Here is a 22,204-nt window from a genome sequence, read left to right as displayed (position 1 = left end):
GGGATCTTTTCCTGAAGCACTTCTTGGCTGTTACCATCAACTTTAAAGCTAGCCTCAACCAGAGCCAGAGCCTTTTCAGCTTTGACACCGGCCTGGTGGAACACTCTCCCAAGAGAGATCCAGGCCCCGTGAGACCTAATGCAGGGCCTGTAAAGCAGAGATGTTCCACCAGGCCTATGGCGGAGGCGGTAGTGACTTATCAGTACTGGCCTGCCCCGAGAGTTTTTCTATCTTATATTGTTTTACTCATCTGCCGTCCCCCATATTATTAGTTACCATCTACTGTGCATAGATGTGAAATTGATGCGGGAGCAGTGGTATTAACTGGCACTATAAATGATATCACATTTGGATTTTAACAACTGTTGATGTTACTCTAATCATTTTATTGTATTTTATTATACTGTTGTAACCCGCCCTGAGCCCTGTGGCACAGGGGAGGGCAGGACAGAAATCCAATAAATAGATAGATAAATAAATAAATAAATAAGTGCCTGCCAAGAGCAATCACTACATTTGTACCACTACAAAATCCATGCATGCATGTTTTACCTTTTTTTCCCCCCCTTTGCAAAATTTCATGTTCAAGAAAGAAGTTCAGAATTGGTGTAAGAATAGCTAAAGTAAATGGTTGTCCAAGAAAGGCAGTTAAGTGGGTGAGATTGGTTGGCCCATGTGACATCTGATGTCACATGGGACTGCTTCATATTTCCATCGCCAAATCTCCATAATGTCCCTTATTACATTTAGGCAAAGCTAGACTGAAATTTCAATACACCAACATGAAAGCCCCTTTTAGTTTGCATTTTACTTCCAGACTTTTGACCATTTTTTTCCTTTGATAAGCATAGGTAGACCTTCACTGAACTTAAGCCTTAATTTACAAGTGCTGTTTTCTTCTGAAAGGCATCATAGTGAAACTGGATGCACTGTCTATACAATGGCCACTACTCACATTTGTTTAATTACTCGGCCAGTGCCAGGAATGAGGACAATGCTTCTTTGATCTGTATGCTGAGCAAGCTCTTCATGAGATGAAAATTCTGCTTGCTTCTTATTTATCTAACCCTATAAATACCACTTGGCTACCATCAGACACCATGAGCATTGCTGGAAAAAACTAGCACATTCCAAAAGTAGTAAGAAACTGCCAAGTAGGGATGTGCATTTGGATATATACCAGTGAAACCGCTTATCAGTGTTTCTGGGTATATTTGAGTATCCAGAGTGGCATTCAGGGTTCTTGGGAATACTGCTATCTGGGTCTCATATATTTCTGGAAATATTCAGGAATATTGGGGGCTGGTATTTTAAGGACCCCAAGTTTGTTTCCCCCCCCCCAATTAACAGGTTTCCTGGGCAATGGGACAGCGGCTCGAGGACAGCACAAGCCAGATGCAGAACCCCGCAGAACTGTGGGTCTGGCTGGCTCCTTTTCCTTCCCTCCCTCCTTTGTGGAGGGGCCTTTTTCCAGGGCCACTTTTTCCTCCCAGTCTGCACAGCTGCGAGTAATATGACTGGACAAACCTTGCTCAGGGCCCGTGGAATTGTACCCCTTGGTCCAATTTGCTTGAAATTGGGGAGGGGGGGTGCCTTTAGAAAACGGCTCTTAGGATTGTGTCAAGATGCCTCGTCAGTTCATCAAGCTATCCCACTGCCTTATGAGGTAACAAAACACGGGACAGTATCTGATCTTATATTGGAGGAACTTTCTCCAACATAAATGATTCTTCCATTGACGGAAGTGGCTCTTCCATGAGAAGAAAAGCCACAAATTGGAGGGAGTCTCCTTAGGCTGGGCAGAAGGTTTCAAATCTTGCTTAGTGGGGTGACAGGCAACAGGCCACTCTGACATGGACGGCCTAGGCTAGCCCAATATTCCCAGATCTGAGAAGCTAAGCAGGGGTGGCCCTGGTTAGGTATTTGAAAGGGAGACCACCAGTGTTCCCTCTAAGCTGAGTTAGTGTGAGCTAGCACACAGTTTTTTTAGCCTCACGCTCACATACTTTTGTCTTAGCTCAGGAAGGATGGCTCCAGAGCAAACTAATTTATGCTCACAAAGTAGAATTTTTGCTCACAAGACTCCACAGCTTAGAGGGAGCACTGGAGACCACCAAGAAAATCCAGGGTCGCTAACAGGGTTGCCAGACCCCCGGCCCGGGTGGGGGTTTGCCCAATTTTGGGGGCTTAGATCCACCGCCGGCCAGCTGGCCTGCAGAGGAAGGCCCTCCCCTGAACAGGAATGTTGCCGGGCAATGTCCCGAATGTGATAACGTCACCTGGAAGTGATGTCATTGCATCGCTGATGTCGGGGGTGTGTGTGACGCTCTAGATTTTGGGCAAACTCTATGGTTTTGAAATCAAAAGCCCCCTGCTGGGTCACAGGTAGGGCCTTTCTCTATTTCACTGTTAAGAAATGCCAGTGCACAAGATCACTCTGATAGGGTAGAGACAAAGCATATCCACCAAATGTTGTCATTTTTATGATCTTGAGAACACTCCAACATACAACCCACTGGTCACCCTGTAGTTTCATTTCCCCCTCTAGAAAACTCAACCTATGTCAGATAGCTCCCAAGGTACCATTCCAACTCACATAATTTTAATCACGTTACTATTAAACCAGTAGTGTGAGTTAACATGGAACAAACCATATGAAATCAAATGCGGGAGGCTAAGAGAATTCAAGATTCTAGTATCTCTAGTATCCCCATGCTTATGTAACACACACATACGCACGCACGCACGCACGCACACAAAAAGAGCCGGTCTCTTAGTTCCTCCTCTCTAACGTCCTATTAATTTTTCCAGGAGAAACTAATCAAATATCTGACCTTCCTTTGCAGTCACATCATGTCATGGCCGGGATTCAAACTGCCATGATGAGAATGAAGTTGGAAAGGATCTTTGTTCTGAAGAAGCGAGCAGCAGTGACTCATGAAAGTCACTGATTTTGTTAGTCTTTAAGGTGCTACTGGATTCTTGCTCTTTTCTACTGCTACAGACAGACTAACACGGCTACCCATCTTTATCTTTGTCAGCCTTCCTTTCCAACAGCAGCTCTGCCCTCCGCCCCTGACAAAAGGTCAATATTGTAGGCGGTACCCTCAAGCACCACATGGGATGTGGTGTACCAGGCAGGAGGAATGAGCTGACATTCCCCCCCCCCTCTTGTGCAAGCTCTTGCTCCAGTTGAGAGAGGCTGGGGACGATATACTGCTGCCAAGGATCCCTCACCCTCCAACTTTCCAGGTGGGAGTTTAGGGCTGCATTGGGGGATCAGCACAGATCCCTTCCCTGAACTCCCTTTCATTCGCAGTAGTTTGGATCCAAGCCTAGAGATGAAGAAGAGATTGGATTTATAGACCGCCCTTCACTACCCAAGGGAGTCTCAGAGCGGCTTACAAACTCCTTTCCCTTCCCCTCCCCACAACAGACACCCTGTGAGGTAGGTGGGGCTGAGGGAGCTCTGATAGACACTGCTCGTTTTTCAAGAACAGCTCTTATGAGAACTACGGCTTGCCCAAGGCCATCCAGCCAGGTGCAAGTGGAGGAGTGAGGAATCAAACCTGGTTCTCCCAGATTAGAGTCCGCGCACTTAACCACTACACCGAACTGGCTGTTCAAGTGTTGCCTACATAAATTAGCAGAACATTCAAATTTCTGAGCACCGAAATATGACCCAGAGCCATTTGTAAAAAAAAATGGTCAAGTTATCAGGACAAGAGTGTAAAATGATAGAAATTTAGCTCACTGTGCTCCAAGAAGGTACCTATTGTGCTGAAATAACTGGGGGGGGGGGTTATTGGGTTGCTGAGGGGGGGGGTTGGCTTGTTCATAGCCGAAAATTATATTTTCAGGAACGGGGTTAAGCTAAATAATACCCGTAAGCAATGCAGAAGCCGTAATTACGCAGCCTTGCACTTACCATCACTGTAGCAGCGGCAGCGGCAGCCTGGGCCGCCACTGCGGCCTGGTTGGCTTGGTGCTGAGCAGCTTTGATTTTGGCCTGCAAGTGAGCAGGAGGGTGAAAATATTTGCATTTCTCCCTCATGCAGCGCCCTTTTATGTAATCCATACAAACAGTTACGGTGTTGTCATTTGTATCAATCATTGTGCTGTCTGCTGGATGTGCAAAGCGGCAGTCGGTTTCACCCCGTGCACAGTTTCCTCGCTGGAACTCCCTGCATACCTGGTGCGCAAAACAACATTTATTATGCATACTCAGTCAGCAGGGGAGGGGTGGGGCAGTCACAGACAGAACAAAAGGAGAAATAAAATAATAATAATTTTCAAACTGTATTCCACATCAAGTTACCTTTAGAGCAAGGGTCTCCAACGTAGTGCCCGTGGGTGGCATGGTACCCACTGATGCCTTTCCTGCTGCCCAGTGAGTGTTTTTAGAAAGTGGGGCCCAGTGAGGCCCAGTGGGGCATATACCCAGGAAGGGTTCTGATTGTTCACTGGCTATTTAATTGGCTGCGCAGATTTTTTGAAATGTTGCTTTGGCAGCAGCTGCCACCACAGCACAAGGTTCTTCACTTGTGTGACTGAAGGTAAGCTGTGGCGTCCATTTTGTGACGGGCTCCACCTCCTGTCGCAGCCACGGTCGCGGCCATTTTGTGGCTGTGCCCAGAACACTGTGTCGGAATGCCAAAACTCCCCGCAGGCTCAAAAAGGTTGGGGACCCCTACTTTAGAGGGCGTACTTTTATACCCAACTTGTGGTAGGGGGACCCAATTTTGGACTTGGATCCCACCGGCAATTTCTGTGCAGGGAAGGATTTCCATCCTTGGAAATGAGACTTCCCTGCCTCCCCCCTACCCTGAAATCCCACCCATCTCCCCAGATATGATGCTCCTAGAGCATAGAGAATCCCCAGAAAAAGCTGGGGGTGGATAAGAGGTCTGCCCCGGAAGGGAAGATTTTTTGGGGGGGAGAAAAACCCGCTAGGGTGGGAATTTTGTGTGGGACCCCACCCTTAATTCTGTATCTTATACAGTGCGTTTCTCCCTCTCTCTCCCCATCTTTTTTTTCCTTTATTCGCTTGTAATCCTCTCTTTGAGTGATGGTAATTGTGCTGTCGGTTCTACCCACCTTAGGTAAGGTCACAATCCGCCAGCTGAAGACTAGCAGCCTACATTTTTCTTCTCACTATCTGCATCCTTGGCATACTTTAGAAGATTTAGATGTTTTAATATTTACTCACAAACTTCAAGACCGTTTAAAGTTGTCTAAATATGGACTTGCCTTGGCCCGGATCACCAGGCTAGCTGGATCTTGTCAGATCTCGGAAGTTAAGCAGGGTCGACCCTGGCTAGTACTTGGATGGGAGGCCACCAAGGAACATCAGGGTTGCTATACAGGGGCAGGCAATGGCAAACCACCTATGTTAGTGGCCACTTCCACACTGTCACCTTTGTCACTCTTGTCCCTATTGCTTTCGGTCATTGTCCCTCCGTCCCCCTTTCCACATGTGTTTTACTCCCTCTGGGACTATCAGAGAGAGCAAAACACATTGGGGGGGAGAACCCTGAAGCAATAGGGACAAACAAGTGGCCACAGTTTCTTGCCTTGAAAACCCTACGAGGTTGCCATAAGCCACCTATGACTTGACGGCAAAAAAAGAGAAAGACTCAAAACCTATATGCCTCTCTAGAATCAGCACTGAAACCTTCTTCCGTTGCTCCCACTTTGCTGCTGGTACAGCCTGTTAGAAATGGGTGGAGGCCAGTGCAAAGAAATGAGCTAACTTTTCCTTTTACTATCTGCGTAGCAGCAAGCAGCGCTGGAGAGAATAAAGGAATACCCCCCCTCCCAAGTCCTGCTACCCACTGGCTCACTTTCGGACATTCACACTACTCCACCTACCTTATCTTCACCTACATCTAAATGTTCTTTACCCGTTTACATGCCAAGAGGTTGGGTGGAAGTGTAAGACCTTTCCAAACACATTGCCGTTGTTCCCCTCCCACCCCGAGAAACCATTTTGCAATCTTGCTAAGCTGACTTAACAAAGAGCCAAAGTGCAAAAAGTTTTCCCTTGTCCGTACTTTCTGCATTTATTAGGCGCTTTCACCATAAAGGACCCAGCACCATCAATGTGGGCTGGGACCCACATAACTAAGGGACCACCTCTCCCCATAAATGCCTCAGGGAGCCTTGTGCTCCACTGACCAAGAGGTTGTCCCTGGCCTAAGGGACATCCATTTAGCCTTGACCAGGGCCAGGGCCTTTTCTGCCCTGGCCCCGGCCTGGTGGAACATGCTCCCATGTGAGCTCAGAGACCTCTGGGACCTTTTACCATTCTGCAGGGCCTGAAAAATTGAGCTGTTCCGCCAGGCCTTTGGGTGAGGCGATGGGTGTCCAGGAAAAAAGCTGCCCCCCCCCCGCGCTGAAGATATTTCCTTATGCAGCCTGGACTATGCAGCCTTGGAATCCAGTGACACCAGTACTGGGGACTGTACAAAACTGATGTGTATTGTCTTAATGTTGTTTTAATGATTTTAATTATTATTATGACTATGTTGTTGTGATGCTGTAAAGCCTAAATTTTGATTGTAATCCGACCTGGTCCCGTTCGTTGGGAGGGCGGACTATAAATGTGAAAATTAAATTAAATTAAAATGCAATCCAAAGATCGTATAATATTTAAAAATATAGCATATACCCATCCAATTACTATGCCTTCGGTCATTCTCATAGACAGGAGCACATAATCAGGTAAAACAAATCAGACAGGTGGCTCTTTAAACACGCTGTGCTATAACTGCTGCCAAATATTTGGCTACCTGTACACAGCCACTCAGTTTCTACGTCTCTTAATAAACAAGAAATTTTCTCATCTGGGGAATCAAAGCCAGCTCCAAGTGATGGGAGAATTAAGTTTGAGCTTGAATCTAAAAATATAGGACAATCTAGTACTATATGGTCAATGGAATCTATTCAATCTGAACTGCAGGTACATAATCTATCCAACAATAGTATACCTTGGTATCTTCCCATTAAAACTGCAGACGGCAATGCATTTAGCCATGCTAACTTCAATGCCCTTCCATACCTTGGTACTGTAAATATATCATATACAATGATACAGTTGTTTCCCACGGCAGCTTAAGAATTAAACTTTGTTGGTCTTAAAGGTGCCACTGGACTCCAACATTTTTCTGTTGCTTCAGACCAACATGGCTTCCCACTTTAATTTATTTCCTGCTAGTACAGGATAGGCAGTGTATTTACAGCTTCTATGCTGAGCAGAAACAGAGGTTCTTGCTGAGCAGCAATAAGAGGTACTTGTTTCTGTGTGCCAAAAAAACACATTTTCTTTCTTCTTCTTTGCCTACCAAGTATTAAATGCATGCATCAGCAGAATGACGCCTGCCATACCTCCAGTTTGTCTGTCCTGAGGAGCTTTTGTGTTGTCGTGGACCCAGGAACTGTGACAGGGGGACTTCCAGGAACAATTACTTGTTGCGTGGGAACAATTTCAGTAGGAACTAATCCAACCCCGGGAGTGACAGATGTTAAATACGGTGCAAAGCTTAATGCTGTGTTGGTTCCTATTGTCGGCCCTACAGGAAAGGAGGGCTAAGAGAGAGAAGAGAAAGAGAAAGCGAAAAATGTGTAAAACAGGAAAGCAGAGTTCTCTCTTGTCGTTTAATTGCTTTAATTTTTCCACACCCACCTGTTTAGTTGTAAAGCCGAGTTTCAAATGAATGAAGTAAACATACTAAATATAGTTCACTGGTCTAAACTGGCTGTATTTTGAGCCTGGATACTGATTTTCAGATCAGCATTTCTGTTGTGGAGATGTATTATCAGCACAGGCATTGCGGGTCTCCAGCAATGAGTGATTCACACATTGCACACTTACATTTCCACGGCTGCAACAGTTCACACAGGAGAATCGTTCAGCACAAACACCGCTCAGACAACAGCAGGAGTCCATGTTGCAGCAAAGCAGTTAGCAGGCCCTACAGGCTGCTGCCTATCATTCAGACAAATTATCGTTCTTAAGGAGGAACGAACCAGAAGACAAGCTGGGTCAAAACAGCATGGGATCGCTGCAAAGTTTAAGACACCCTGGGGATTTGCTGTAGAAAAATGGCTTAAAAATGGCTTAATATGACAGAAGGAAGTACGCAGCTGCAACTTCCAGAAGACAGTTGCTGGAAGAAGGTATTACACAGTGCGTGTAACCTCAGGGCTCTCACCATGCAGAATTGCTGGGTGTTTCCAAACAGATATAATTTCATTGGAAAATCCTTTTAATAAACAGTTTGAAAATCATTACTTGCATGTCTAACATTAGAATATATCACATTCTGCTGACATGGTGGCTACTGTTACAAAGTCCAACCATTCTAAAATAGACATGAAAGTGTAAACTTTGACCTCACCTTATTATATAAACAGTTCAGCTTGCAGATTCTTAGAACCAACAGGGGTGGGGGAAAGGGTGCAGGCACAAACACCAAAATGTACAATAAATATGGAGAAACAGAACACAATCAAGGGGTAAGCTGTTGCTTAAGCTTATATTAAGTGAATGGAACGTTTACAGGGCAGTCCTAAGCAGAGTTAAACCCTTCCAATTCCACTGAAGTCAATTACCTTCCAGGGATGTAACTCTATTTGGGATGGAACTGTTAATGGCACATAGTTGGCATGATCTTTCGTGAAATCAATCTTTTTAATCTGCCTCCAGTCCAGAGAACTACAGTGCAATCCTAAACGGAGTTACGCCCTTCTAAGCCCATTAACTTCAACAGGCCTAGAAGGGTATAACCCTGTGTAGGATGGCTCTATTAATCAGAACTACAGATCATTGTACATGACGGCACACTAAGCTTACATGCTTTCAATTAGACTAGAGAAGGACAGGGGTAAGTTACATATTGAGAAATGCAAAGGTGTTATCCAGACTTTATTGCACATATCCCAATGACTGGAGGTTTTTTTTGGGGGGGAGACTAACAATGATGCATTCTTCCTATTTGGCTCCAGAGTTAACGTTTTCCTCATGAAGAAACAACTTTTTTTCCCTGTTAGTCCTGCAGACATCTGTTGTACAGATATGTCTGAAATCATGATAATAAAATTGTAAAGGATTATTGACAAGGGTGCCAATATGAAATGCAAGTCCATTGCATCTTTATCTGTTACAATTTCTACATGTCAACTGTTTTGTGGTCTAATTTAAGATTTTCACAATAATTTCAGAACCAAACTGGGGGGGGGGGGAAACACACCCTTCAGTGCTCACTGCTTCTACTAAAAATTAATTCAAATTATGTTAATAGCATTAATTAAACTTTGCAGACTGTAAATGTATGTTGCAGATCAGCTACAGTACTGTAAGATCATATGCTTTCAGCAACAGCCTTAATCATGAATAAATTGCCTGGCCCTAGAAGTATCACAATGTCCCCAAAACGTTGCAATAGTTAATATATACAGAAAATGCTGAGGTTTTCCTTTCTTTAAAAAATCATAAAACAGCCTGTAAAATTTTCTTCAGCAGATTTCATAAACGCAGCCCAAAGGTAATGTACAAGTGAAGCTGAAAATACTGCATTCTCACAATGCCTTTGACAGGTTAGTTGGGACTGGCTTATGAAGCCAGCACAAATTGGCTATCGTTTCTTGAAAGGTACTTACCACCGGCTGAAGTGGTGTTCCTGGGAACATAAATTGCATCTGCTGCGCTAGCATTGCTGCTGCAGTTTTCTGTTGGATCAAGTTGTTCCTGCCATTAATTTCTAGCTGAGTTTTCAAATGTGTTGGTGGATGAAGGTATTTGCAGTTCTCTCTTGTGCAACGACCCTGCAAAATGGTATATTATTATCTGTTTTTGGCATTTTTTTTTTAAAAAAGCATCTGCAACGGTTTAGTGTTTCAGAGGAATCAGATGGCTGTCTGGACAGCAGCGACTTCCTTGGCTTATATCCAAGATGTCACATCCCCATTTAATCACATTACACAGAAACTGGTTCAAATGAAATCAGTTAAGACTTATTTCAGCGATCATCAGCTGCGTAACAAAGTGACACTTCTGCCATCAGAGTCTCGACTGCACGCTGTATGGTAGGGAGGGAGAGATGGAAAGTTACAGGAGAATGGCTTGGATCCGGACAGCTTTTCCCAATCAATCTCACCCAGTTCCACCGTGTGGTGGTGGAAAGTGCTGTCAAGTCTCAGCTAACTTAAGGTGACCCTGTAGGGTTTTCAAGGCAAGGGACATTCAGAAGTGGTTTTCCATCGCCCGCCTCTGGGTATCAACCCATCCAAGTACTCACCAATCCAAGTACTAACCCTGCTTAGCCAGTCTGGCCTATCCAGGTCCCAGGGCTTTGTCCATGTGGGTCTCCTCATTCCATGCAGAGCCTCTTTGAGTGGTCAAAAGTGACCCCTCCCTCCCTTTTCCACCAGAGGAAACGCTGGCTGGATCCAACATTGTCTGGCACAGAAATGCACTTGTCATACACTTTCCTATGACAGTGGCACTCAGTGAGACCTGGCAGGAGACGAGACACGGTGGGCTGATTTCTCAGGTACGCTCTTAGGCTTAAACAGAGAAGAAACCAAGGCCTAGTGTGACAACCCTTTGGGGGCAGCCTCCTGTCACTTTTTTTTTTTTTTGGAGGGGAAAAGGCTTGTCGTGATAAACTTGCCGTATACCACCTCCCCAGTGTGAAAATATGGGTAGTGTGTGTGTATGAAAGCCTTAGTATAACTCAGTATTACCTGTTGTGAGGTAATTTTATTTGCTTTACAGCAGGACTCAAGAGACATCTGAGGCAAGAGTAGAAGAGAACAACAAAAACACTTTGGCCCCGGTCACACGGAAGGTTTTGGGCCGGGAGAGGGACGGATTGGGGGTGCAGCAAACGGGCACGATCTCACCGCAACATCTGGGAAGCGGCGCGCACCCGTCCCCGATCCGGCCCTTCAGTCCGAAAATCCGCTGTTAAAATAAACCACCTACAGAGGTGGACTTTCCAGAAAGGACTGCCGTAGGATCGCCTGGCACGTCCTTCTGCCGGCGCATCCGAGGCTCCCAGCCGAACTGCGCATGCGCACACATGCGCAGCCGGCTGCCTCGCTTTGGCCGTGTTTTTTCCTGCCGTGTGGCAGGGGCGCCAGTTTAACTTACGAGAGTTTGCCTGAGCTTCTGAACACAGACAAGAAATACCCTGGCTGGGGCACTTATTTACTTATACCCTAATTAAGGCTTCTATTTATTTCTGAAGTATGCAGTTAGTTGAATGGCTTATATTATCTGATAGTTTCAGTATGAAATATTAAAGATGTTTTCTTTCGTATGATTCTTATCACAACAAACACTGGTATTCATGGTTTATCGTATAACTGATAAGATTGATGAGATAGGATATAAAAATGTTTATTATGAGGTATGACGAAATGGTAGAATGTTGAGCAGGTTGTAACAGCGGTTTTTAAAGTTACAAGGCTATATAATTTTCCTAAAAATTCAAGTATTTGAATCAAGGACTGTCCTCTTTATATTTGCAAAAAAATGCCCTTTATATTATGTTTTGGAAATTTTACCTTTTATTCTTTCCCCTTACCCCTTTTTAAATTCTGTATTCCCTCAAAAAGTTCAAAATAAAAATTATATTTAAAAAAGTTATGTCTGAAGTACACGTTCACTTATTAGAATCACAGAGGCTTTCGCAGTTTTAAACCACTTCTGTGTGACATTGATTCAGCCTGTTATCACTCAGGGTCTTTCCTTACAAACAGGCAGGATCCTGGCAGGCTTCCTTCACCTGAATACCAGATTGGTGACGGTGGAAAGTGCCGTCCAGCCACAGCTGACTTGTGGCGACCCCTGTAGGGTTTTCAAGGCAAGAGACGTTCAGAGTTGGTTAGCTTATGAGATCCAATGAGATTGGGCTAGCCTGGGCTATCCAGGTCAGGGGAAGAAGGAGGAGGAGGAGAAGGAGAAGAGGAGGAGGAGGAGGAGATTGGATTTATACCCCGCCCTTCACTTGGAGTCTCAGAGCGGCTTACAAACTCCTTTCCCTTCCCTCAACAGACACCCTGTGAGGTGGGTGGGGCTAAGAGAGCTCTTGACAGAAACTGCCCTTTTTCAAGAACAGCTGTGCCAGAGCTTGTGACTGACCCAAGGTCACACCAGCAGGTGCAAGTGGAAGAGTGGGGAATCAAACCCGGTTCTCCCAGATTAGAGTCCGCACACCAAACAGATTAGAACTTCTCAAACATGGCAGGGCTTCTAATTTCACCACTTTGCCCTCTCCCCAAGAGACAGACTTTAGTTTTCACTGGACTGCTGGAAGCTGGCGTTTCATCACCAGCTTTTTTTGGAGATTTGATAAAGTTGTGACCTGCTAGAGGCAGGCCTAGACCATCACTCTGCCCTCCTCCTGTGGTAACGCGAAAGGCCCCACATCTGGCACTCTTGCTGCAGCAGTCCTGGAACTGTCAGCTCCTGCACTACCCTCAGCACTCAGTCCCTCTTCCCAAAGACAACTGATGCTGGATTCGAATCATCTCAGGCTCTCATAGGCGACTGGCTGTATCCCATTCATGGGCGAGACAGCCTCCCGTCTGCCACGCCCGCCAAGGCTGACCCTATTCTTTAGCTCTAGCATACATCTGAACATACCCTAAAAGGTTTGGTTGCTCCAAGCGTCATATATAGAGCATAGGTTTATTAGCATTTCTAGATTCTTCTACTTAGCATCCTGTTTACATAGAGGATACAGCTGACATAGGAGGCCTGTATTTGGAATATGTGATACTCGTAAAGAAGAATATCTGGCCACCCAGGAAAAAGGTTCACCCACCTCATTCAGGGCGTCTCTGACCAGCTAGTATCTTCAGGGAAGTGATTTGGCAAAGGCGAGAGAGAGACCAATATAATCAACTGGTCTGAAGTTTCTGACAAGCCACCTATTTGCAGTGGCTTTTAATGTTATACAAGTATTTCATCACAAGAGATGACAGAACATAGGGGACAACTGTTGACTTCAAGTTAGGGTTGCCAGGTACCCTCAGGCAACCAATGGGAGTGGGGTGGGGAGACTCAGCAAGAAAATCAGGCATGCATTGCTGATGACACAATAGCATCATTTCCAGTACATACCGGAAAGATGTCATTGCATCACTGGGAATACAGGGACGCTCTGGTATTTGGAGGGGGTATTTTTAACCTGTAGTTTTTGCCTGAATACCAGAGCATCCCTGTGTTGCCGGCATCATGATAATATCACTTCTGGTGTGCGTCAGAAGTGATACTGCTGCGTTGCTAGGGACACAGGCCAAGACCTAGTTTTCCTGCCATCGTCCCCCTCTGGCCAGCTGACTGGCACCAGGGGGAGGGGCCCCAGAGTGGGGGGATCCCTGACCTCTGGCGGGGGTCTGGCAAATGGAGGTCTTTTTAAGAATCCTCTGGAATTTGCAGTGCCCCAACCAGTCTTGGAACAGAGAAGTGTCAAGATCCCCAGAGGGTATGCCCAAGAGCAATAGTTACTAACCCATGTGGAATGCTGCCTCATACCTTTCTCGGCCTTTACAATGCTCCAGGAGACAAGCTGGAAACTGGTGTTTCATCACCAGTTTTTTTTGAGGTTTGATAAAGTTGTGACCTATCTCAGTCCCAGGTTCATGAATTGGTTCTCCCCCTACTCCGACTGCAGTAGCCACAGCTGAAGAGAAAACCCACTGTTGATTCTTTGGTAAAGAAGAGCTAGTATACAAATGACCATTAAAAACAGCGGCAGGGGTGGTGGTGGAGTTAAATAAGGACTGCATAAAACACTAAATTGTATATTAAATCGTCAAGAAGAAGAAAACCCAACAAATCGTCGATTTAAATCAAGCTTCCAATGTTTTAATTCATATATTTCCTGAGCCAGCATGCCTAGCAATTGATTGTTTTAACAATTAAAGACATATGACATTGCCAGCAAGCATAGCCTTTACATTATCAAGCAACAAGATTCAATACCCTTGTAATGCGGCACAAATGCTTTTATGTTGGGTATTTGTTGATAGCTTGCTCTGAATACTAATATAGTTTTGCTCTTTAATTACAAGAGACCCCTGGCTTAGGGACAAGGGAACAGCTGTGAAATTAAGAATTCCTGTTTGCACCCTCTGGGCATACGCAAGGACACTAAACAGGGGCAATGGCTTAAAAACAGAGTATTGGATCCAAACCCATATTGTACAAGCAGTCATAGACAGATCACTACCAGCGTTTCCTCTAAGCTGAGTTAGTGTGAGCTAGCTCACAGCTTTTTAGCCTCCGGCTCACACATTTTTGTCTTAGCTCGGGAAGGAAGGTTCCAGAGCAAATTAATTTATGCGGCAGCCAAATCGCTCGCTCACAACTTTAATGCCCGTAGCTCACAAAGTAGAATTTTTGCTCACAAGACTCCATAAGCTTAGAGGGAATGTTGATCACTACCTGCACAGGTTCAGACTTACAAGAGTACCAAGACTCTGCAGGGATGGGGGGATCTATTAAGAAGATCCACCCCCATCCCCCACCCCGGAGCCAGATGCATCCAAATGGTTGTCTGACGGCTCTGGGGGATTTTTCTGTTGGCACCGCTGATGCTCTTGTCAATGTCCTGGCTGACCTCTGGAATGAGGAATAGACCTGGGCAGCTGACACAACCACTCCCCAAGCACCCTCTCTCAGGTGTTAGAGCCCGGGAGGCCCCTTGGTTTACTGAGGGTCTGCAGGACTTACAAGAGTACCAAGACTCTGCAGGGATGGGGGGATCTATTAAGAAGATCCACCCCCACCTTCGGAGCCAGATGCATCCAAATGGTTTTCTGATGGCTCTGGGGGATTTTTCTGTTGGCACGGCTGATGCTCTTGTCAATATCCTGGCTGACCTCTTGAATGAGGAATAAACCTGGGCAGCTGACACAACCACTCCCCAAGCACCCTCTCTCAGGTGTTAGAGCCAAGGAGGCCCCTTGGTTTACTGAGGGTCTGCAGGCAATGAAAGGACAAGGGAGACGGCTACAGTGACAGTGGAGGAAGACCTGGCCTGAATCCAATAGGATATGGACAAAAGCTCGTTTTAAAGCATACTCTGTGGCAAAAACGGCAGCAAAGAAAGAACACTTTTGTGCCACCACTGCGTCTGCACAGTCGGCCAGCAGAGCTGTTACGGGTGGTCAGAGGCCTGTTTGGATCTGGGCTGCAGGGGGAGGTGGGATGCTTGGTGGCCCGCCATGACCGTTTTGCTCAGCACTAGGGGGGTGCACAGGGGACAAAATCAGTATTTTTCAGGTTCAGGTAAGCCAAACCTGAAAGATATTGGTAAATACTGATATTCCCGAATCCCAGTATCGGTATTACATTGGAATTCGGGAAATACTTGGCATTGCTGAAAATATTCGGCAGGCCATTAGAGCTGTGTCAGTTTCACTCCCCCTCCGCTTCTGGAGTCACGCCGCAGCAGAGTCACGATCTCTCATTGTACCATTTAAAGATGCCTCCCTGATCTGTTTGCCCTTCCAATCTAGTTTCAGGCCTGGTTATGGGACTGAAATAACTTTGGTCACTCTGGTGGATGACTTGTACTGGGAGATGAACAGAGGGAGTGTGACTCTGTTGATTCTTCTGGCCGTCTCAGGGGGTTTTGATACCATTGATCATGGTATGCTTCTAGACCACCTAATCTGGACTGAGATTGGGAGGCACCATTCTGTGGTGGTTCCAGTCCAATCTGGAGGGTAGGTTCCAGAATGTGTTACTGGTGGACTGGTGTTCAGCTCCTTGCCTTTGGCTATGGAGTACCACAAGTTTCCATCTTTTCCCCTATGCTTTTTAACATCTACATGAAATTGCTGGGTGAGGTCATCTGGAGATCTGGGCTGTGGTGTCATCGATATGCGAATGGCACTCAGCTGTATCTCATGCCCCAGAGGGCACTGCGTTCTTTGAATCAACATCTGTTGATGGTCCCTGGCCCCAGGGATATCTGACTTGCCTCAACTAGGGCCAGGACTTTTTCGGCCCTGGCCCCTGCCTGGTGGAATGAGCTCCCATCAGAATTTAGGGCGCTGAGGAAGTGGGGTCTACGACACAACGATAGCAGATGCCTTTCCCAGCTCTCTGGGGAGGCGTACCACACAGCAGCGAGGGGGAGAGGTGCCGCTGGTTCGGCACCCACACGGGAGTTCAGGGAGAACTCCCAAGCCATAGGGCTTTTGAGGGTGAGCCTCTTTTCCTGCTGCCGGCAGGGAGATGGATGCTCCCCTCCGCCCTGACGGTCCCTCTTGCTGACTGCGTCCTCTTAGCGAGGCCACAAACTGTCGACCCGATCAAGCGCAGGAGATCTTGCAGAGGAGCGATTAAGAGCATGGTCAAGATAAAGACCAACAATGAACTGTGAGTTAAGGAGCGAACTGTGAGTGAAAATGAGCGATTTGTCTTCAGAAGAGAAAATCCCCTCCCCCTCAAAGGAAAAACCTTCTGAGCGATAACGTGCTGAGAGAGGGACGCCTCTCAATGCATTTACAGAAACAAGGAGGGGGAGGGAGAAAGAAATAATTGTAAACGGATACTTGAAGCGAAATCCCCCCCCCGAAACCCCTTAAGCGATTGGAGGGGGTGCTTCTTTGATGCGTTTACATAAACGGAAGAGGGGAGGGGGAGAGAGAGAGACAGTTGTAAACGGATACTTCTGAAAGACTTTATTTGCAAGCGTGTAAGCCTGTTGTGGGAGATTTCCATGAGCTTTTAACAGCGTATGCGATTTGCAGAGCCAGGAAGAAAGAGACTTTATTGAAAATAAAACGTTGAAATGGCAGATACTCTAAAAAAGATGGCAAAAACTCTGAGGAGGAGAAGAAGGGAAGTTGACGTCACTGCACTAGTAGCAGAAGCCATCAAGCCGATCTTGGAGCAACTTGTTGGTATTAACCAGCAGCTTGCCAAGATAAATCAACAATTTGTGTCTCGGCAGCTCCAGGAGGCGATTGGAGAAAAAATGGAATTGAGGGCTCTCAAAGCGAATGAGATGGACACTAAATTAAGCAGCGATCTCAATGAGAAAAGAAGAAAAAGTACAAGAGAAAAACAGGGAAAATTTACAAGGATTTAACGTCTTCCCTGCGAGTGTTCTTAGAAAGTGTCATCTTAAAGTCTGCTGAGAAAAAAGAGCTGGAGGTGCCCTGCATAATCAAGAAACCTTTGAGAAGCCACTGGACCCCGAGAACAGAGTGGAAGAGGCTTAAGACTAGTGGTTCTATTCCTTTGGATGGAAGAAGATTGGGCTGCAGTGAACGTCTAAGAAGCTATCAAGAATTTAGAGAGTTTTAGTATAGATGTAAAAGCGAGTTGGAGGAGATGCTTGGGAAATCGTCTCATAACAAGTAACTATCTAACATATAAGCTTAGAAAGACAGGACCTCACAAAGTATGTTGTTTATTAACAGCCTTTTTTTTTTTTTTACTAACAGCATTTTAACAGGGAATGATCTCCTAACCTTGGGTTTTTAGATTAGTGACTTCTTTTCTTTCTCCCTAAGTGTAGTCCCCCTATCTCTATTTTTTCTTGGTAGTTTATGTAGTATTATAAAAAAAATAAAAAATCCCCTCCGGGGGCTTAAAAAAAAAGAATTTAGGGCACTGTGAGACATTTACAGTTATGCAGGGCCTGCAAGACAGAGCTAGAGCTCTTCCACAGGTTGAGGAAGCGGGTATCCAATTCAATCTGTCCTCCCCCTTCCTTCCCTCTGAGTCGCTCTTACATGTCTGTCGAGGTATAATTTATTTTAAAGTATTAGTGTTTTATTTATTTTATTGTATTTATTTTGTGTGTTTTGTTATTGTTTTTATGATGTAAATCTGCATTTAGCAGATTATTATAGGTTGGAACCTGCCCTGAGCCTGCTTTGCAGGGAGGGCAAGATATAAATTGAAGGAAATAAAATAATAAAATAAATGCTTCCAGGGGAGGCTGTGGAAACCCTGAACTAGTGTCTGGAGACAGTTTTGGAGTGGATGCAGGCTAATAAACTGAAGCTTAATCATGACAAGTTGGAAGTGCTACAGGTGAGCGGAAGGTGTGATCCGGGATTTAAGGTGTCACCAGATCTCCCCTTGAAGGAACAGGTCCATAGCCTGGGGTTGCTCTTGGACCCAGGCCTACTGCTGGATAAGCAGGTGGCAGCTGTGGCCAAGAGTGCCTTTTACCAGCTTCAACAGGTTAGCCAGCCGTGGCCTTTCCTGGACAGAAAAATCGGACCACTATGGTCCATCTAGATTAGATTACTGCAACGAACTCTACGTGGGGCTGCCCTTGAAAACTATTCCAAAACTTCAGTTGGTACAGACTGCTGCAGCCAGGATGCTGACTGTGGAGTGGGTTGTAGGGGCCCTATCACTTCAGTCCTGGCCCAGTTTGTTTCGGGGTACAATTCAAGGTGCTGGTCTTGAGCTTCAAAGCCCTATATGGCTTGGGACCAATGTACCCGAAGGACTGCCTAACCCCTTATGAACCTGCCCGACTATTATGGTAATCTTGGGAGGCCCTGCTCTGGGTGCCCACCTGAGAGAGGGCTTCTCGGCCATGGCACCAAAGTTCTGGAATTCTCTCTCCAGGGAGATTCGTCTGTCCCTTTCTGTTGCCATCTTCTGCCAGCGGGGTAAGACTTTTTGATCCATGATTCCCAGGCAATGTTTTTGTTTTGTATGTATTTTAACTCTTTTTAAAGTTGTTGGGTTGATGAGGTATGTTTGGGAGGGGGATTGTTTTTAATGTAGATACATTATTTGTGTGTGTGTGTGTGTTTTAAATCATTACCTACCTTGTCAGCCCTCGTAACAGTAGGAAAGCAGGATATACATTTGACAGATAGTAGGTTATCACCCAGTGTCCAATTCATAATCCTGGACTTCAGAAAGTCAGGTCTTTGCTTAGATAGTGAATACAAATGGATTGTTCTACAGCCAAAAGCAAGGTCTCCATTGTGCCTGGCACAGCGCAAGTCTGATTTCATCTAGAGCTTGTGAGCATTACTGTTTTATGAACAATATATAAGGCTTTATATTACATTACGATCCATTCTTTATTAAGTAGGCAAAAAGTAGTTTTCCACACAAAGTGGAGGGAAGGAAGCAAAATTTTTGGAAAAAAAACCAGTGAAAGGATGAAAATATGTCTCACAATTATGGGGGAGGTTGGAAGTATACATCTTATGAAGTTAAAAAAGGAGGGATTGCACAATGCCATAGTCAAAACTACAGCTGTGTTATTAATAAAGCCTAGGTTTATGGGTGCTGAGTTTTGCCAATGAAAGAATATGAAACACAGTCCCATTTACTGGGAAAGTGATGAAGAACGCATGGGGGGGGGGAATTAAAAATAAAGGCAGAACCTTATGACTGGGGGGGGGAATAGGGAATGATTCAAACTTCATTTAACTTGTAGTTGCTCATTTGCAGTTTGCATGTATAATTTAAAATGGGAGATTCTAACTCCTGGGAAGAGTTTACATGTATTCTAAAAGATCCTTGTGAAAGGATATTAGATTTACTAGAGAGACTGCACTACACTGCTACTGTAGGCATTGCCTAATAGGAACGGCAGGCCTTCTCAATCACAGACGCTGGGTGGGGGAAGATGAACTTATCTCTAACTTCCAGGGAGCTCCTTTTAGACTACGAAGACAATGGCACTCTTGTCCTTCCTGTTTTCACCTGAATATTCTTGTCTACTGTGATAGAAATTGCTGCCCAGGAGAAAGTGGAAACGGGAGGCGTGCCATGCAGGCGGCAGGAATCCCGAACACTTCAGAAAGTTAATGAAGACATTTTTATCGGGTCCTGGCCGCAGCATTTCGAACAGAAAAGTTCCCCACAATTCACATGAGCAGAGATAGGATAGAGCAGGAATTGACAAGCTGTGGTACATGAGCCACATGAGGTTATGCTCCCCAGCCCCAAAGTGCAGATTGTGGGCCCTCTCTTATACTTTTCAGTGATATAAGCAAAAAAAGAGTGCCGAGTTCCATGGCAGGTCTCTTCTGCTCGCTCTATTTCTTTGCCCAACTGGTCTCTCCAGGGAGGGAAGAACTCCTTCACCCTTCCACTCACCTCCCCAAACGGGAGACCCATGGCAGCTGCTACCAGTGAAAAAGGAAGGTTATCTCTCCAGTCTGATCCTCTGTGTGTGTGTGTGTGTGTGATGTGCTGTCAGTCACAGCTGACTTATGGCGACCTCCTAGGTCAACGATGGCAAACTGCGACCCAAGACCCACTTATTTATCACAGAGTGCCAACACAGCAATTTAACCTGAATACTGAGGTTTTACTTTAGAAAAAACAACTCATACATTAACTTAAGATGATCCAAACAAAGTGAGGAAAGCCATCCCAAATGCTGTCATTGACTTAACATTATTTGGCAGAGAATTCCACACTTTAATGATGGTCTGGGCCTGGCTGGGGTGATGGCACGCGTGCCCACAGAGAGGGCTCTGAGTGCCACTTCTGGCACCCATGCCATAGGTTCGCCACCACTGTCCTAGGGTTTTCGAGGCAAGAGGCATTCAGAGGTGCTCTGCCCTTGCCTGCCTCTGCGTAGCAACCCTGGACTTCCTTGGTGGTCTCACATCCAAATACCAACCAGGGCCAGTCCTGCTTAGCTTCCGAAATCTGACGAGATTGGACTAGCCTGGGCCATCCACGTCAGAGCAGTCGGGTCTTACGTATTTCTATCCCTAAGAAAATTCCACTGAGTACAGTGGGACTTGCTTCCAATGAATCATAATATGCTTCCAGCTTTTGAGCATATTGTTCAATGTCCCACTGACTTCAACAGGGCTTTACTCAAAAGTAAGAGTACGATTCCATCTTTACAGCTTGAACTTATGCACATTTACTCAGAAACAGATGTCCGTAGAATTACTGCCTGATCCTATGCATTACTTACTCAGAAGTAGTCCCACTGTGTTCAGTGCAACTTATTCCCAAGGATTGCAGCCTCAGGAATGTACGGGAGGGAGACAGTGGTGGAGGCTGAGGGAGTCAAGGAGGTGAAATCAGTGGGGGAAAGTGGAAATCAATGTTCAAAAGATTACATCAGTGAGGCTTTATTGGTTAGGCCACTTTCTTCTGTGGAAGGAAAGTGCAAACCACTTTTTCTCTTGCCTGCCAAAGGGCCGGAATCAAGGTCAAGGTCTGACCTTGTTGATCTGCATTACTTAATTTCACTTTTCAGCTTTTTTGGAAAAGTTCTTCTGTATCCCCCACCAACTCCCTACAAGGTTTGTGACTTGAGCAGACTGTAAAACCACCACCACCCCCATCATCTTATGGGTAAAAAAATCCATTAAATAAATTTTCTAAAAACTATACGTTATATATAAAGAATGCGATTCTCCACCCCCCCCCCAAAAAAAATTATTTTTCTTTAATACAGACTCTGTTCTTGATCATTTCTCTCACACAATAAGACCCTCCAGGGTGACTTTTGCAATTCATGAATGAGCATAACCAGATTTCAAACTGGCACCAAAATCAAGCTGGCTTCCTTTAACTTACCTCTTTCTGTTCTCAAGAGAGCGAGAATTCCTGGGAACATACGAACTGACACCTTCCCTATTTAGCTCAAGCAGTTTTTCTCCTGAACCACTATAGGACTGTAAACACGGTATCATATTTGTTTACATGACACAGAGTTTAATAGCCTCTAAGTAACATGGAGGCAAAACAAAGAGGCAGTTTATCAAAAGTATGATTTGTTTAGGGAGAAAGTAAATCTAAGTTCAAGCATATAGGAAAATATTATTTCTAATTCTACGTACAACACATCTCAAGAGTTATATTTAAGAACAGCAAAAAACGAAAAGCTTAAATCCTCTGAACAGAAGTAATGTCGCAATTCCCCATGTGAATCCAATAAGTCCGCTCTGAAGGAGATCATGTGAACATTTAAGCTAATAAAATATGAATTTTGTGTGTTAAAGGTTATTTTTTTAACTATGGAAAATAAAAAAACACAAAGCAAAAACTTCAGTAAATTCCGGACAAAGAATATAGCGACAGTAATAGTGAACCTGTCCTGACCCAGATGGCCTGGGCTCGCCAGATCTCATCAGATCACAGAAGCTAGGCAGGACTGGTCCTGGTTAATATTTGGATGGGAGACCACCAGGGCTATTTTTGGGCAGGAACGCACAGGAA

At 45.2% G+C, this 22,204-nt stretch overlaps 1 protein-coding gene across 10 annotated transcripts in view; it reads right to left on the bottom strand.

The window, feature by feature from the left end:
- Positions 1-22,204, bottom strand: part of MBNL2 (muscleblind-like splicing regulator 2) — a 107,901-nt gene that overhangs the window by 32,483 nt on the left and 53,214 nt on the right. For all 10 annotated transcript variants that reach the window (XR_001482967.1, XR_001482966.1, XR_001482968.1 and 7 more), the window contains exons 3-5: positions 9,661-9,825; positions 7,387-7,587; positions 3,929-4,192 (exon numbers count right to left, since the gene is read on the bottom strand). Coding sequence is in view for 6 of the 10 variants with exons in the window: in XM_015427304.1 (XP_015282790.1) it covers positions 3,929-4,192; positions 7,387-7,587; positions 9,661-9,825 (630 nt within the window). In the remaining 4 variants the exon portion in view is untranslated. The remainder of the gene's footprint in view (positions 1-3,928; positions 4,193-7,386; positions 7,588-9,660; positions 9,826-22,204) is intronic.

The sequence above is a fragment of the Gekko japonicus genome, unplaced genomic scaffold (assembly GCF_001447785.1).
Source record: "Gekko japonicus isolate JY-2015 unplaced genomic scaffold, Gekko_japonicus_V1.1 scaffold1593, whole genome shotgun sequence".
NCBI classification, from domain to species: domain Eukaryota; kingdom Metazoa; phylum Chordata; class Lepidosauria; order Squamata; family Gekkonidae; genus Gekko; species Gekko japonicus.
This window is presented reverse-complemented; position numbering and strand designations above follow the sequence as displayed.